The sequence below is a fragment of the Canis lupus genome, chromosome 7 (assembly GCF_048164855.1).
Source record: "Canis lupus baileyi chromosome 7, mCanLup2.hap1, whole genome shotgun sequence".
NCBI lineage: Eukaryota > Metazoa > Chordata > Mammalia > Carnivora > Canidae > Canis > Canis lupus.
The window spans coordinates 61,715,049-61,730,073 of NC_132844.1; the positions used below are offsets into that span (position 1 = coordinate 61,715,049).

The 15,025-nt window shown below is 44.0% G+C and overlaps 1 protein-coding gene across 24 annotated transcripts in view; it reads left to right on the forward strand.

Moving 5' to 3' along the window:
* Positions 1-10,002, forward strand: part of TRERF1 (transcriptional regulating factor 1) — a 206,496-nt gene extending 196,494 nt beyond the window's left edge. For 20 of the 24 annotated variants that reach the window (XM_072832996.1, XM_072832993.1, XM_072833001.1 and 17 more), the window contains 3 exons: positions 75-278; positions 3,067-3,314; positions 7,044-10,002. In XM_072832996.1, coding sequence (XP_072689097.1) covers positions 75-278; positions 3,067-3,314; positions 7,044-7,368 — 777 coding nt within the window. In that variant the 3' untranslated portion in view covers positions 7,369-10,002. The remainder of the gene's footprint in view (positions 1-74; positions 279-3,066; positions 3,315-7,043) is intronic. The other 4 variants (XM_072833006.1, XM_072833009.1, XM_072833012.1 and 1 more) reach the window with 1 other exon arrangement.
* Positions 10,003-15,025: the final 5,023 nt, after the last annotated feature.

Below are 15,025 nucleotides of genomic sequence, written 5' to 3' on the forward strand. Positions count from 1 at the left end.
GCCCATGACTGTTTATCACTAAAAATGCCATTTGGGTGATGTCCCCTCTTTTGCTTTTATTGCCTTACCGCCAGACAAGTGAAGAAGAGGAAGAGTTAGAGGAGGAGGAGGAGGACCCAGAGGAAGATAGGAAATCCACAAGAGAAGAGGAGAGTGAAGTGCCCAAGTCTCCTGAGCCACCACCAGGCCCTGTGCTAGCTCCCGCGGAGGGGCCGCCCCTGCAGGCCCTCGGCCAGCCCTCTGGCTCCTTCATCTGTGAGATGCCCAACTGTGGCGCTGTAAGTGTCTCTGCATCATCCTCTGGGGACCTGGGACTAGGAGGGCAATTAGCGGTGTCTGGCTTTAAGGACAGTGCATTTTAAAAACAGTGCACTTCTGGCAAGGAAAGCTTCACAGAGAGGGTTCCACGTTGCCATGGGCTCTTTTTCTAGTGGGGAGATGTTGCTGTGCTGCATGCTCAGGGGCCACAGTGAAGGTCCCTGCCTGCAGGACGAATGTGATCCAGAGCCCTTCAGCGCTGCAATGCATGGTTCTGCAGTGAGCCTTGGCCTCCAAGACTTAACACCCCATGTTTCTTGGTGCCTCTCCACTCCCCTGGGCCATGTGACTCGAGGTCAGGCCCTGTAAGTATGCATGTAAATGCCCCAGGGGAGCCCACAGAGGAGGCTTACCTTTTTATAACGAATTATCCCCATTCCTGGCCATCTGACCCGTCTGGAACGTTTGCAGTATTATTCATTCAAATGTCATTAATTTGAAATTTGAGAAAGTCAGTGCAACGGTGTAGCTAAAGTGTACCTGTGTACTCTTTGGGGGAGAACCAAAAATATTTTACTAAGCAAATTAATCATGTAAACAGACCGAAAGGGTGTCTATGATTATTTAACCTAGTACTTTTCAAGTACATTGGAAATATCATTTAGAGGAGCACCTGGTTGGCTCATTGGTTGAGAGTCGGTCTGCCTTTGGCTCAGGGTATGACCCTGGGGTCCTGAGATCGAGTCCCACATCAGGGCCTGCTTCTTCTCCCTCAGCCTATGTCTCTGCCTCTCTCTGTGTCTCTCATGAGTAAATAAATAAAATCTTAAAAAAAAAAAAAAAAGAAAGAAATATCATTTAGCTAAAATAAAACAAATTCACCATTTCATCATTCTTAGCACTAAGGAAGGCCCTACAGAGTCTGCACTAGCCTGGCCTAAGGCTCCCAGTGTATTTTAAAGGATATATATTTTTTTTTAAGTTGCTAACTTTAGACTTTTCAGTCCCTCACCAGTCCTCCACTAGCCTGAATTATTAAACTTTTCCTGAATCAGATTTCTTAAAGCCAGGCACACCTGTACAGGTGAGTTCTAGAGGTATTACTCAGAAAATGAAAATGTTCCTCCTTCACCAGAAGCCCTGTGTTCTCCAAGCTGATGTTCATCTCTGCTTGTACATTATTATCCAGGACAATACTGTTTTCCAGAGTGTATTGAATGCTGCTTGATGAGTCTGTCACTTAGATGGAGAAAGCAGTAGTCTTTAAAATATTTAGATACTAAAGCAAAAATTCACTTGATTTATGTTTGAGAAGAAAATGAAGAAGTAGGAAAAAAGATATATACATTTTGCATTAGCTTTGAAGAGAACATAAGAAATTGCTAGCTTGTCTCTTTGATGTTTAATGACCTGGAAGCATCACCACATCATTTCCATTTTGTATAGAGCGCTTCCGTTCACTCACATTTAAGATGTGACTTTAAATGACAGTATTTCTGGATGAATTTGTTTAGAAATTCACTGTCTTGTCAATTCATAGTTTTGGTGTACAGTAAATTCTTGACTGAGGGGAAAGTCAAGTCATCTTTCACTTTTCCCAATCAGAAATGCTCAGCAAACTGGATCTTTTTAATGATTTTTAAAATTCACAGGGAAAAAGCATGTTGGTTTTATTCCTTGCCTCACCCTGGAGGCTTTGGTTGCTAAATCAGCCATAAATTTTTTTTTTCTGGTAAGACCATAAACAGAGCTCATGAACTTCACATAGAGCAAACCACCGACAGCTCAGTGGGTATGCCTGTTAGCTGATGTGTTTAACAAGATGGAAGTTGGGGCTCCTCGAATTCAGGGGAGTGGATTGCATCTCTTTACAGTAGTGGCACTCAACTGAGAATGATTTTTGTTCCCCAAGAACATTTGGCAATGTCTGGCAACATTTACGATAAATCTGGAGAGGTGCTGTTGGCTTCTCCTGGGTAGAGGTCAGGGATGCTGCAAAATGTCCTATTTAACACAGCAACAAAAACTGTCTAGCCCCAAATGTCAGTAGTACTGAGGTTGGGAGAGCTTGCTCTATGGCACACTTCAAAACACTGTCCAGATCCTTCCTCTTTTTATCAACCTGCAGTAAAACTTGGGAGTCTGAAACATTGCATCCACAATTGGCCACTAATTGAGGCTTGGCCATAACGTACAGAATTTATCAGAGCAGCTAATCCAGTGTCTCTCCAACTTTGTTCTAGGGGCTCTAAGGGATTTCCATGGGGGGGGGAGATAGAGCTGAGCCAAGAGGCTCACTTTTGGGGTGCGGGCTCTATTTCAGCCAGAGCACCTCTGCTTTTAACTTCCAGCTTTTGAGCAAGACATGATTTGTTTTTGTTTTGTTTTGTTGAAGTAAATGAAAGAAAGGAGAAAAGAAAAGAGGGAGGGAGGAGAGATAATTGCCGATTTAAAAAAAAAAAAATGGAAAGCTGGTCAACTCCCCCATCTTACAGATGAAAAAAAAATCAGGTGTACAGAGGGGAAATGGCCCAGCAGCCTTCCCTTTGAGACAGAGGTGCTGGCCCCCCTCTGGACGGTAGCTCTGTCCTTCATACTGCACCGCACCTCTTCTTGTCTTCAGATTGTAACGACAATGTGTTTTTTTACGGGCACAGTGTTTGTAGCTGTAGTGTTTGACCTTGACTTTTTGTGCATATATCCAAAGTTTGCTTACATGAGAACCGCATACCCTGTCGTCATTAGACACTGTTTCAAGTATCATGTGTTTCACCACTGAGTAACTAATAACCCTAATTTCCTTTTCAGGACTGTAGATGTCATGTCACTCCCTTTCTTCCCCAGGTGTTCAGCTCCCGACAGGCACTGAATGGCCATGCCCGCATCCATGGTGGCACCAACCAGGTGACCAAAGCCCGAGGTGCCATCCCCTCTGGGAAGCAGAAGCCGGGCAACGCCCAGAGTGGGTACTGCTCAGTGAAGAGCTCACCCTCTCACAGCACCACCAGCGGTGAGACAGACCCCACTACCATCTTCCCCTGCAAGGAGTGTGGCAAGTAGGTGCAATTGGATCAGGGACTAAATCTAAGTTTTTGTGATGAATAATTGCTCTGTAGAGGCCAGGCCAACATGGCCTGAGGTTTCTTTAGCTAGAAAAAGAACCCAGTGTCTCCAAATACTCCCGCATATCATCCTTGCGGTCAACACGGTGCCTTAGGGTGGGTGGACCTTGTCTCTGACTCAGAATATGGTCGTTCTGATATCCTAATGCCTCATAAGGACAGACATCTTCAGAGCAAACCTCTAGTAACAAAAACTTCACTCTTCTTCAGAAATGGCGGGTGGGACTCTGATTCCCGCTTCATCTCTTCACACCCAAACCACATTCACTAGTGTTGCTGTCTCTTGCGTCCCTGCTGAGTGGTTTGAGAATGGCTCTGAAACACCCATCAGGAACTATCCTACCACTCCCAGCCCATTCCTGTGTCTGGGGCAGACATCACTAACCCATTGCTATACTCTTCGCTGTCATCTTAAGATAGGACCTCACATCTTTTCCATTGGGATGTTTCACGCAGGCACAGCCCATTGATCAGGATGACTCATGAGATAAAGCCTCTTTGTCATGCCTGCCCTTTCAAGTATGATTCAAGACAACTGAGAGAGAAAAACTGACAGTAGGCTGTAATAGTAACACCTCACATTTGCTGAGCACTCATTTTGTTACATGTTTTATGTGCAGGAGCTCATTTTAACCCTCACACAGAAACTCCACGTGATGCAGAGACTATTTTTATCCTTGTTGTACAAATAAAGATTGAAAGTTCGTTAAAATGACTTGCCTCAGGGCACACCCCGCAATAAGAGCAGAGCTGAGATTTGGACCAGTCTCTGTTCAAGTGCAGAGCCCGGGCTCCTGACCACTGCTCCATCCTATTGGTTTGTTTGTTTGTTTGTTTTAGGGAGAAAATACATTGAGGGGCACCTGGGTGGCTTTGAAGGTTAAGCGGCTGCCTTCGGCTTGGGTCATGATACCAGGGTCCTGGGATTGAGCCCCACATCAAACTCCCTGCTCAGAGGGGAGTCTGCTTCTCCCTCTCACTCTGCCCCTCCCCTGCTGGTGCTCTCTCTCAAATAAATAAATAAAATCTTCTAAAAATATATTATTGATGGTAAAGATGCACAGGGTTCTCTCCCACAGCATCCGCTGTAGACTTCCGCTTCTCAGTGAGTCTGCCTGACTTGGAGGAGTTGTCATGAATGACTTCCTTTAGCATCCCTAGTTGTTAAAATGAGGCCAAACTGGGACCTCTGCTTAGAATACTCACCCTCGTTAGGATATTTCAGACAATTTACTAGTTCCTGCTATTTATCAGGTACTATTTGCCTGGCAGTGTTTTAAAGGATTTTTTCAGGGATCCCTGGGTAGCTCAGCGGTTTCGCGCCTGCCTTTGGCCCAGGGAGTGGTCCTGGAGCCCCGGGATCGAGTCCCGTGAATGCGTGGAGCCCATTTCTCCTTCTGCCTATGTCTCTGCCCCCCTCCCCGTGTCTCTCATGAATAAATAAATAAAATCTTTAAAAAAATAAAGGATTTTTACATATATTAATTTAACCTTTAGTACAGTAACATAGCCACTTTTAGTAACTTATTTTTTTTTAAGATTGTATTTATTTATTTGAAAGAGACAGTGAAAGAGAGCACGAGCAGGGAGGCGAGGGAGAAGCAAGCTCCCTGATGATCAGGGAGCCCCGTGTGGGGCTGGATCCCAGGCCCCCAGGATCATGACCTGAGCCAAAGCCAGATGCTCAACCGACTGAACCACCCAGGCACCCCTATAGCTTCTTTTTTACAAGCAGAGAAAATGAGGCACATCTGAGTCAGGATTCAGGCCTTGCAGCCTGACCCAGGCCAGCGCTCTCAGCCTCTGAGTAAACGTAAGTCTGTTTGGTGGCACTCACCATAGGGAGCTGCACCGCGCAGCGATCTTTCCTCTGAAGCGTGCATCTGAAGTGCACAGAGATGGGGGAGATGGTTTTAGTGCAGCTCCCCTGTGTTCTGATACCCTTCAAGCCAGGACAGGGTATCATCTTCATCTTAACCGCAGAAAAGTGAGCCCCCAGATTGATCATTAGGCTTCCTGACTTGAAGTAATGAGCTATCTTCAGACTGACCCCACTTTTATCTCCTACCTATGCCCTGAGAGGAGCCAACACCTCCACTCACTTCCCTACAAACAGGCGACAACTCCTTATTCCACCAGGTGGAGACAAAGAACATTTTAACAAACAAAAATTAGCATTTGGAGCTTTCTGGCTGTCTCTCAGTGACATCCATTAAGTGTTTTTCTTGTCTTGTTTTTATGTTGCTTGGGACCTTTTAATACCATAACTCTAGTTAAGATTTTGAGGAAAATAGAAATATTTTCTGTGGTTTTCCGGAGTAGGAATAACAGGCGAATGTTTGCAGAGTGCCTATTTTAGCTGCTGAAATTATGTTCATTACATTAAACAGTTTCAATATGTGCAATTGTGATTCATCAACTCTGCTTGTCTTAGAAATGAGAGGGTTTTTTTTTTTTTTTCCTTTTACGAGCTCAGGAACGAATGCAGGTTATTTGTGCCACCCCCTCTCCAAAAACAGTCTCACATCTGGGCAAATGGTTTCTGAAAAAGGTTCAGAGAGAAATATTTTAGGCTTTGCAGGCCATACTATCTGTGTCACAATTATTTAGCTCTGCCGTTGCAGAGCAGAGCCACCAAAGACGGTCCATAAACAAATAGACATGGCCGTGTTCCAGTAAAACTTTATTTACAAAAATTCAGTGGGCTGGATTTGGTCCACTGACCATAGTTTGCGGGCGCCTCATCCCAGAGTTTCTCAACCTCAGCAGTGACATTTGGGTCTGATAAGTCCTTGTTTGGGGACTTATCAGGCTGCCCTCCGCATTTTAGGATATGTAGCCGTGTCCCTGGCGTCTGGCCACTAGACTCGAGAATACCATCCTCTCCTTGAGTAGTGAGTCAGAAATGTCTCCAGACCTCACCAGGTGTCCCCGGGGAGGCAAAATCACCCACAGCTGAGAACTACTATTTCGTTCTAAAGCTATTTTGTTCTAAAGAAGTAGGAAATTATGATAATATGATGACCAACGAGAAGGGGTCTTAGATGAAAAGGCATGGTGGGTGCAGCTCAGAAGTCAGGTACAATGAAGATGGAATGAAGGGCATTGGATTTGGCCACAGAGAGTTAGTTATTGGCGACCTTGAGGAGAGGGTCTAGGCAGCAGTGGAGGGGACAAGCATCCAGTTGGAGAGGGTAAAGGAAAAGGGGGGAATATGCCAAGTGTGAAGAGTTTTTAAGAAATTTGACTGTGGGAAAACAGGGATAGAAGCCAAAGACAGGTGACGGGTTCCATTTTGGGAACTATCAGAGCTCAGTGCTTGATTGAGGGATTCTCAGGTTTGTGATGAGGATAGAAAGGAGGAAGCTAAAAGAAGAGAAAGGTGTGTGCTGCAGACCACGGGTGGACAGGAAGGCCTTTGAGAATTCATCCTCCATTGTCACAGAGAGGAAGCCAGACACACTGTATAGCTGTTCCTGTCCCCGTCCCCTTTCCCTTGTAATGCTTGGAGAGGAGAGGTGACGGGTCACAGGGGCAGGAGGTCCTATGTGACCCGGGGACTCTGTCAGAGCCACCCAACCCAGATTAGACCCCGTAGGATGCCCGGATTTCCATGAACTCAGAGTGCCTGAGTCTCACATGCTTCCTTTTCTTCATTTTTAGAGTCTTCTTCAAGATCAAAAGCCGAAACGCCCACATGAAAACGCACAGGCAGCAGGAGGAACAGCAGAGGCAAAAGGCTCAGAAGGCAGCTTTTGCCGCCGAAATGGCCGCCACCATTGAGAGGACTACGGGGCCCGCGGGGGCGCCGGGGCTGCTGCCTCTGGACCAGCTGAGCCTGATCAAACCCATCAAGGACGTGGACATCCTCGATGGCGACGTTGTCCAGCAGCTGGGAGGCGTCATGGAAGAGGCCGAGGTCGTGGACACGGATCTCCTCTTGGATGACCAAGATTCGGTTTTGCTTCAAGGGGACGCGGAACTATAAACCCAGCTTGTCCCGTGAAGAAGGCCAACACCCACGGCCTCCGTCTTCATTAATCAGGAACCCTGGACTCCCTGCTCGTTTTGTAACCATTTTAAACTACCTGTTTAAAAAAAAGTGGTCATTTCATTCAGGTTTAGGGGGAAAAATTTTTTTTTCAGTTTCTTTTCCTTTTATTTAAAAATAAATGTTTCTATGGGAGGTTGGAGGGAATAAATAATTGGCACAACTCTATTTAAGAGGTGTTTCATCTGGGCTACATTCCCACGAACTCATTCCTGGCAGGGAATAAACCTGACCTTCAATGTTCCTTTGCTTTCAGATGTCAACCATCCTTGCTGCCTTTTATCCCAAAGCTTGCCGTGAACGTGTGGATGTGTATGCGTGTGTGAAGCAGGCTACCCTCTTCGCGTTGGGGCCTCAGGCCATCTTTTTCCCACTAAGAGTTATTTTTGTTCTGTTCTGACCTCATTCTATAGTTTGCAGTGAACTCAGAGTCTCTGCCGGGAGATTCTGTGCTAAGGAGTAACTTTCCAGTGAGCAAAGCAAGCAAGCCCTTACGTTACACGGCTTTCCTTCTAGCACATACACCATTTGAAAAGTTGACCAAATGTGAAAATAAGTTTTCTCCCTGCCTCGCCTATCACCGTTGGCCCGTTTCCAGGAGTACTGCATATATTTCAGGCTTTTACTCCTCGGCAATGCTTTATGGAGGACCTGGTTCATGAAGCAGGTGCATCCTCTTCCGTGTTCCCTGGGGTACTAGTTGGCTCTGATTTATGATCGGCAGAGCCGTCTAGGGGAATATAACCCCAACTGTCAAGTTGCCGGGGCTGTTTAGGGAGAGTGGCTGAAGGGGCACACATTCTGGAACACCGAGAAGTGTTCTTTTACCCAAAACCTAGACTGGAAGAACGTTCTTTTTTGCAACACTGTTAATGGCCCACGGAGTTCTGAAAATTACTTTGTGCCACTTGGAAGTACTGTGAAACCTCATTCACTGGGATTTTGCTGTAACTCACCTTTGCTGGACTGTTTCTTAACAAATTTAGTAGCAAATACAAGTGAGATAGCATTAAAGGCCTACAAGAATGGTTTCAGATACCATTTTAGCTACAATATTTGCATTCAAACAATGAATGTATTCATGCAAGTCATTTACCAAAGCACTTCTAGAATTCTCCAAGCTACATAACTCTGCTCTGCTTCCTCCCGTCCCTTGTAGCAGGGTTGCTGTTTGTACCTAAAGGTAATACGCATGTCATCCTTCAAAAATGGCATTTAGCTCAGGCTTTTTTGAGCTGAGTCAGTCTGTCCCATCCCTCTGTTAGGGCCAATGAGCACGTGTCTTCAGCCTGGGACACAGCCCAGCAGAGGGGACTGCCCCTGGCGGCTTCCCCTGGAGCCTTAATGGCGCCTGACTTCGGGAAGAAGGGCTTCCAGGCCTTGCCCCCGCCCAAGGTAGGCTGGTTCCCCGGCTTGTGTAGATGTGGCCCACCAGGCCAGGCTTCTCTGCTGGTATATTCATTCGTAGCTTGACATTAGAATGTCAGCACAAACCTGAGGACAGGACCTGAGCACCTTTTAAGTTTGCCTCGGGCAGAAGCATTTAGCACACACCCGCGGCAGGAGCGGCCTGCGTAGGCAGTGTTCTCTGAATCTCAGGAAAGCCACGGACAGAAGATAAATATAAAGGTTCTTTTCACTTCCATCATTCGGTTTTCAGAAAAAAAAACGGGGTGGGGGGGAGTCTTGGAGGTTTCGTTGATCTTTTTTTATAGGCAAAACGAAAGGTTTTATTCGCTGCCCTTTTAGACAAGGTTATTCTCTCGCACGTTTGGAGTTGGAACTGCTGAGGCCGTGTGCGTCCACCTTGCGGCAGAACTGCCCCAGAACCACTCCGTAAGATCAGCTGATGGCGTCTGTCCCGGTGACTGCTCCCCCTGCATGCCGGCGTCTGAGAGTGATTCTGGAATGGTTCTGCTATCAGGTCTGTGGAAGCTTATCTATCAAAGGAGCAAACACCCAGAAACATGTTTATAAAGCAAATGTACTTGCTGTGTTTGGAGACTTGCCCAGCCGTTCCACTTTTAAACATTAAAAATAAACTGAGTTGCCAAGGCAAAACTGTAGTGCACAATTTAATTTTGATTTTTCATGCAGTATAATGTAAGCATCTTTGACTTGAAATAACCAAAGAACTCCTCCTTAACGAGACAGTTCAAATTCCTGAAGTAGTATTTCTTGACAATATCAACTTAAAAAATTGACTTCATGGTAAAATATTGCACTTATTTCTTTTCTGAAATGATTCCGCCTGCATGTATGTGTTGTGTTTTTGCTTCCCTCACCCCTCCCCACCCCAAAGAACTTCTCTTCCTAAAGATTAATGTCTTCAACACCGTTACTGTTTACTATCAGATGGTTTTTCATTAGTGAATTTAGACCTCTTTGAGAAAGCTTGTATATAAAAAGTTAACAGATATATTTTATGGAAAAACCCATCTTATTTTCAAATATATTTAACTGCTGTTATATTTTATTAGAGGAAGGTTGTAAATATTTTCTAGGAGTTCTATTGTAAAGAAAAGTATTTTTGAAAAAAATTAATGTAATAAAAAAGAAAACATTTTTAAATAGTGTTGTGATTGCTTCCTGTTCTGGCTTCGTTATGTTCTATTCTCAGCAAATGACTTGCATGCCTTCCCATTTCAGGATGTAATTTATTCAGGTTTGCACTATTATAAGTTGACATCATAATATTTAGTGTACTTAACTGTATTTTCCCCGGAATGCAGGTCCCTTGGTCCATATCCAAAGCACTATGTATTAGCATCTTCATAATTTTTTCTTTTGTAACGTGTGTATTTTTAATAAGGATTTTATGTAACATTTTGGCAAAAAGAGGACAGTATTTTCTAGTGAATTTTATAATACATTTTGCTAAAAATGTTTCTTCCTAGGTCAGTTTTTGTTAAGGTGAACCAAAAGTCCTATTTTACCAGGGGTTTAAAAAAAAAGTTTGAAGCTTGAAAGCAAAGTTATATTTAAACATCCTATGTAACAAACAAATAAAGATGTTTTATAGACTTGTCCTAAAAAGGTGCATTCCTTCAAAACAAAACTTAGGCATTCTAGGTTGGTTTTCCCCCTGAGTGAAAAGCATTTTTTTTTAAGTTCTCACAATCCTTTTTTCAGAAAGGAGCCAGAAGAATTTTACTTAAGAGTTTCCAATCATTAGCCTCCTCAGAAATTTATTACAGTTCCTATAGATAGATATTCATGGAACAGAGATGTAACCAGATAGACACTGTCCTATTTACTTGTGAAAACCTGATTCAATACTGCGTCAGCTGCTCGGAAAATAAACTGTTACCTTTTTTGAGTTTCATTTGGCTTACACATTCCTTCTTTCTAGCCACTGAAGTGGCTTCTCAATGCTGGACAAATGCTAGTTTACCTGTTGGTTTCTATAGGCCAGTTTAGAGGTCTGCCGAAGAGATTAATGGCTCATTCAAGCGCCCCCTACACACCTCCTGGAGCCAGGACATAACATTTCTGCTCTGAAGAGAGGATGAGCCCCTTGGCGGGTTGGTGGCCTCTACACTATACTGCCCGGACTCCAGCTTAGGAGGACTCAGTATCCCGCACGGGTAGCTCACAGCAAACTCGCCACAAATTCCCGTCCACCCTGGTGTACGTGCATTGCTAGTCTGGATTTCCGAATTCTAGAGTGTGTTTACTTTTTAATGATTAAAGACAAACTTGAGGTGCCATCCAGGCGCCCCAATAAATAAATCTTTTAAAAAAATAAATAAATAAAAATAAATCTTTAAAAATTTAGGAGAGGGATGCCTGGATGGCTCAGTGGTTGAGCGTCTGCCTTCAGCCCAGGGTGTGATCCTGGAGACTCGGGATTGAGTCCTGCATCGGGCTCCCTGCGTGGAGCCTGCTTCTCCCTCTGCCTGTGTCTCTGCCTCTCTCTCTCTGTGTCTCTCATGAATAAATAAATAAAATCTTAAAAAAAAATTAGGAGAAAGCATAAATTCTGGGTTTTCTACAAAATTTGCTTTATGTGGAGCATACCTGTTTAAGACCTTGATCTAGGTTCTTTTGGAGGTTTTTTACTTTCATATTTAGCCATCAGTTTTAGAAAGTTCTGTATAAATAAAATAGCTAGGGACTCCTGGGTGGCTCAGCGGTTGAGCGCCTGCCTTTGGCTCAGGGCGTGATCCCGGGTTCCCGGGATTGAATCCCACATCGGGCTCCCTGCATGGAGCCTGCTTTTCTTCCCTCTGCTGTGTCTCTGCCTCTCTTTCTGTGTCTTTCATGAATAAATAAAATCATAAATAAATAAATAAATAAATAAATAAATAAATAAATAAATAAAATAGCTACTCCTCTAGAAGCAGTGTGCTTTTAGCCAGTGTTGTAGAGGCTCACATGTGCAATCTGAAGACATTTTCCTATGTTTTTATTTATTCATTCAGTACTCATGAGCCCTGAGTCTAAGACATTATTCCACACTGTATTATACATGGAGGAAGAGAGTATATAAAGATGACAAATGTTCCTTCCTTCCAATTTAATACTTAGAAAGAACATAGGAGGGGCCTGGGACTTGATCTAATTCCACCACTGGGAAGAGCAAAGGTCATGTTTTATTAATAATCAACCCCCATACCACCTCTGCCTCCCCCAGCAATGTATATCGGGTGCTCAGCAACGATCTGTTAAATTGGTTAATTATAAATAATAGTAACATAAATAAATTGGTTATTAATTTCCTCTACTCTTCCAGATATCCTTATTGGTGTGTGTGTATGTATGTAAATAAAGCCCCTTGAGTTTACCTAAAGTCGATTCTGAATTTCAGACTCCCAGTCTACCTTCCTCAGCCATAGCCAGCCAGCTGAAGTGTGCTCTAGGACCGAGGATGGGTTTTAATGTTGACATAAGCAAAATACAACTAAGAAGGTGCATTAAGAAATCAAATAATATGTTTCTAAGTGAACCACAATGATCTTTGGATTACAGACATCCCTGTATAAAAGAGCCAAAGTGCTGATTATTTCCTTTATATAAAAGATGATTTTTTGGGACGCCTGGATGGCTCAGCAGTTGAGCTTCTGTCTTCGGCTCAGGGTGTGATCCCGGGGTCCTGGGATCAAGTCCTGAATCAGGCTCCCTGAATGGAGCCTGCTTCTCCCTCTGCCTATGAGTCAGCCTCTGTGTGTGTCTCTCACGAATAAATAAATAAAATCTTTAAAAATTAAAAATTAAAGATGATTTTTGAAAAGCGCTGTCCTCACCACCCCACCCCCTACCCCAAGGTAAGTGTTCAATGTTTCTGTTTGACTTATAAAGGCCAGAGCAGCCGTACAGGCTTGTTTTGCATTCCAACACACATACCCTTACCACACTGATGCTTGCTTTGAGCTGTTATTGGTCATTACTTCCTCTGCTTGCGTAACTTTATTTTTTTTAGCAGTAATTGGCATTTTAAAAAAATCACTTCATTGAGATATGATTGACATATAAAAAGCTATACATATTAACATACACAACTTGATGAGTTGTATCTTTGGAGATAAGTATGTACCTGTGAAACCATCACAATCAAGTGAAAAGGGCTGCCCTTTAAAACAGAACAGCTAAAAAAAAAGAAGAACAGCTGGTGCAATCAAAATATAAGATAAAATATATGACTCACATACTTTCATTCTTCCTGAATATAAAGCAAGGTGTACTTGCATCAGCTGTCTAGAATCATTTGGCCTCCTACTCATCTACAGTAAGTCAGATGTTTGAAAGTTTAGGTAGGAGGGAAGAGGCCCATAATGGCTGGGTCAAGCTGCAGAACGCTGTCCTTGCCTACACACCATGGCAAAGAACCCCATCTATGGCTCTACTGCTCGCAAGACCTGAGTTTGCCCTGACAATGAGTCTCCCCTTCACCCTCAGTTAACTGAACCTGGGCTGGCACCTGACCCTCACTATTAGGCTTATAGGCTGCATGGTAACATGCAATATGGCCAAGCTATATTGGGAACCAAATGAGGGAACCAAATCAAATCTCCATATTTGAGAGTATGAGTAGAGAAACTGAGTGAGCCAGAGGCAACAAGTCATGGTCATGCTCAGGGCAGAGTTCTGGGGGAGTAGAAACTATTTGTAAGCAGAGAGAGCCCACCAATAGAGACCATGTTTAGCCTCAAAAATAGAGAGAGAATCTAGTCCCTAAGGTTGCTTTGAACCCACTCTTCCAGTTCCAAGAGTAGTTCAGGCCACGTGTCTTTAAAAAAAAAAAAGCCCTTTTCTCTCTTGCAGGGAGGTGGAGGAGTGGGGATCCCTATTCCTCAAACCCACAGAGACTTAAGTTGAACTGGACCTCATCACAGAGTCAGTGGTAATCCACTGCAGGGGTAGAAAAGATACTGAGCTAGGATTTTGAAGTTGATTATTGGTTCAGCAGTAACTAATTCATATGCCATTGAGTGAGTCCTATCATCTCTGAGCCTCAGTGTCCTCACCTATAAAATTAGGTAAAATCTGTGTCTTCCTGTGAGGATCAAATTAGGTATAACATTGGTGGATGTCACCTTATTGTGGCTGTGGAACACTCACCCAGCAGAGACTAATCAAAGGAGGCAGAAGGCAGACTGAAAAGCTGTCATGGAAGTGCCATAGAGGAACTGATGCAAACTTCAGAAGCAACAACAGAGTTGGAGAGCTGCTGGAGAACCCTATTAGCAGGGAGAGACCAGCCAACTTTGAATGTCACAATTCAGAGAGGGAACCTAGCTCTGAAAAGGGCAGTGGGCAGCCTGCCAATGTGGGGCACAGTCAAGGATAGTAGAGGTGCTTAGGTAAGGCGCGGTGTTTATACACTGTGGTATAGAAACAGACTGTGCGGGACGCCTGGGTGGCTCCATGGTTGAGCATCTACTTTCGGCTCAGGGCATGATCCCGAGGTCCTGAGATTGAGTCCAGCATCGGGCTCCTGCAGAAGCAGGGAGCCTGCTTCTCCCTCTGTCTGTGTCTCTGCCTCTCTCTGTGTGTCTCTCATGTATAAATAAATAAAGTCTTAAAAAAAAAAAGAGACTGTGCTTCTCTGTCATACTCCCACATGAATGGAGTTCTAGTGAAATGAGGCTAGTCTGAGGGACCCCCAAAACTGGTTTCTGTTCCTATCCTCATCAGTCTGAGTGATGCTGGGAAAATCATGCTTGCCTATAAAGTAGGGTCAGTGATACCTACTTGTGGGGTGGAGGGGGAATATACTTGCATAGTACTTTACTTAGATGGTACAAAATGTTCTCATAAACTTGATCTTTTTATTTTGAATCTGTTCAACGATCTTGCAAGACAGATGTGGTAGAAGCCATTTTCTTAAAAAGTTTTTTTTTTAAAGATTTTATTTATTTATTTGGTAGAGAGAGAGCACAAGTGGGGAGAGTAGCAGAGGGAGAGAGAGAAGCAGGGAGCCGAACACGGAGCTCCATCCCAGGACCCTGGGATCATGAACTGAGCTGAAGGCAGATGCCCAACTGACTAAGCCACCCAAGCGCCCCTAAAAAAAGATGTATGTATGTTTATTTGTTTGTTTATTTATTGGGGGAGGAGCAGGGGGAGAGAGTTTCCAGTGGACTCCTTACCA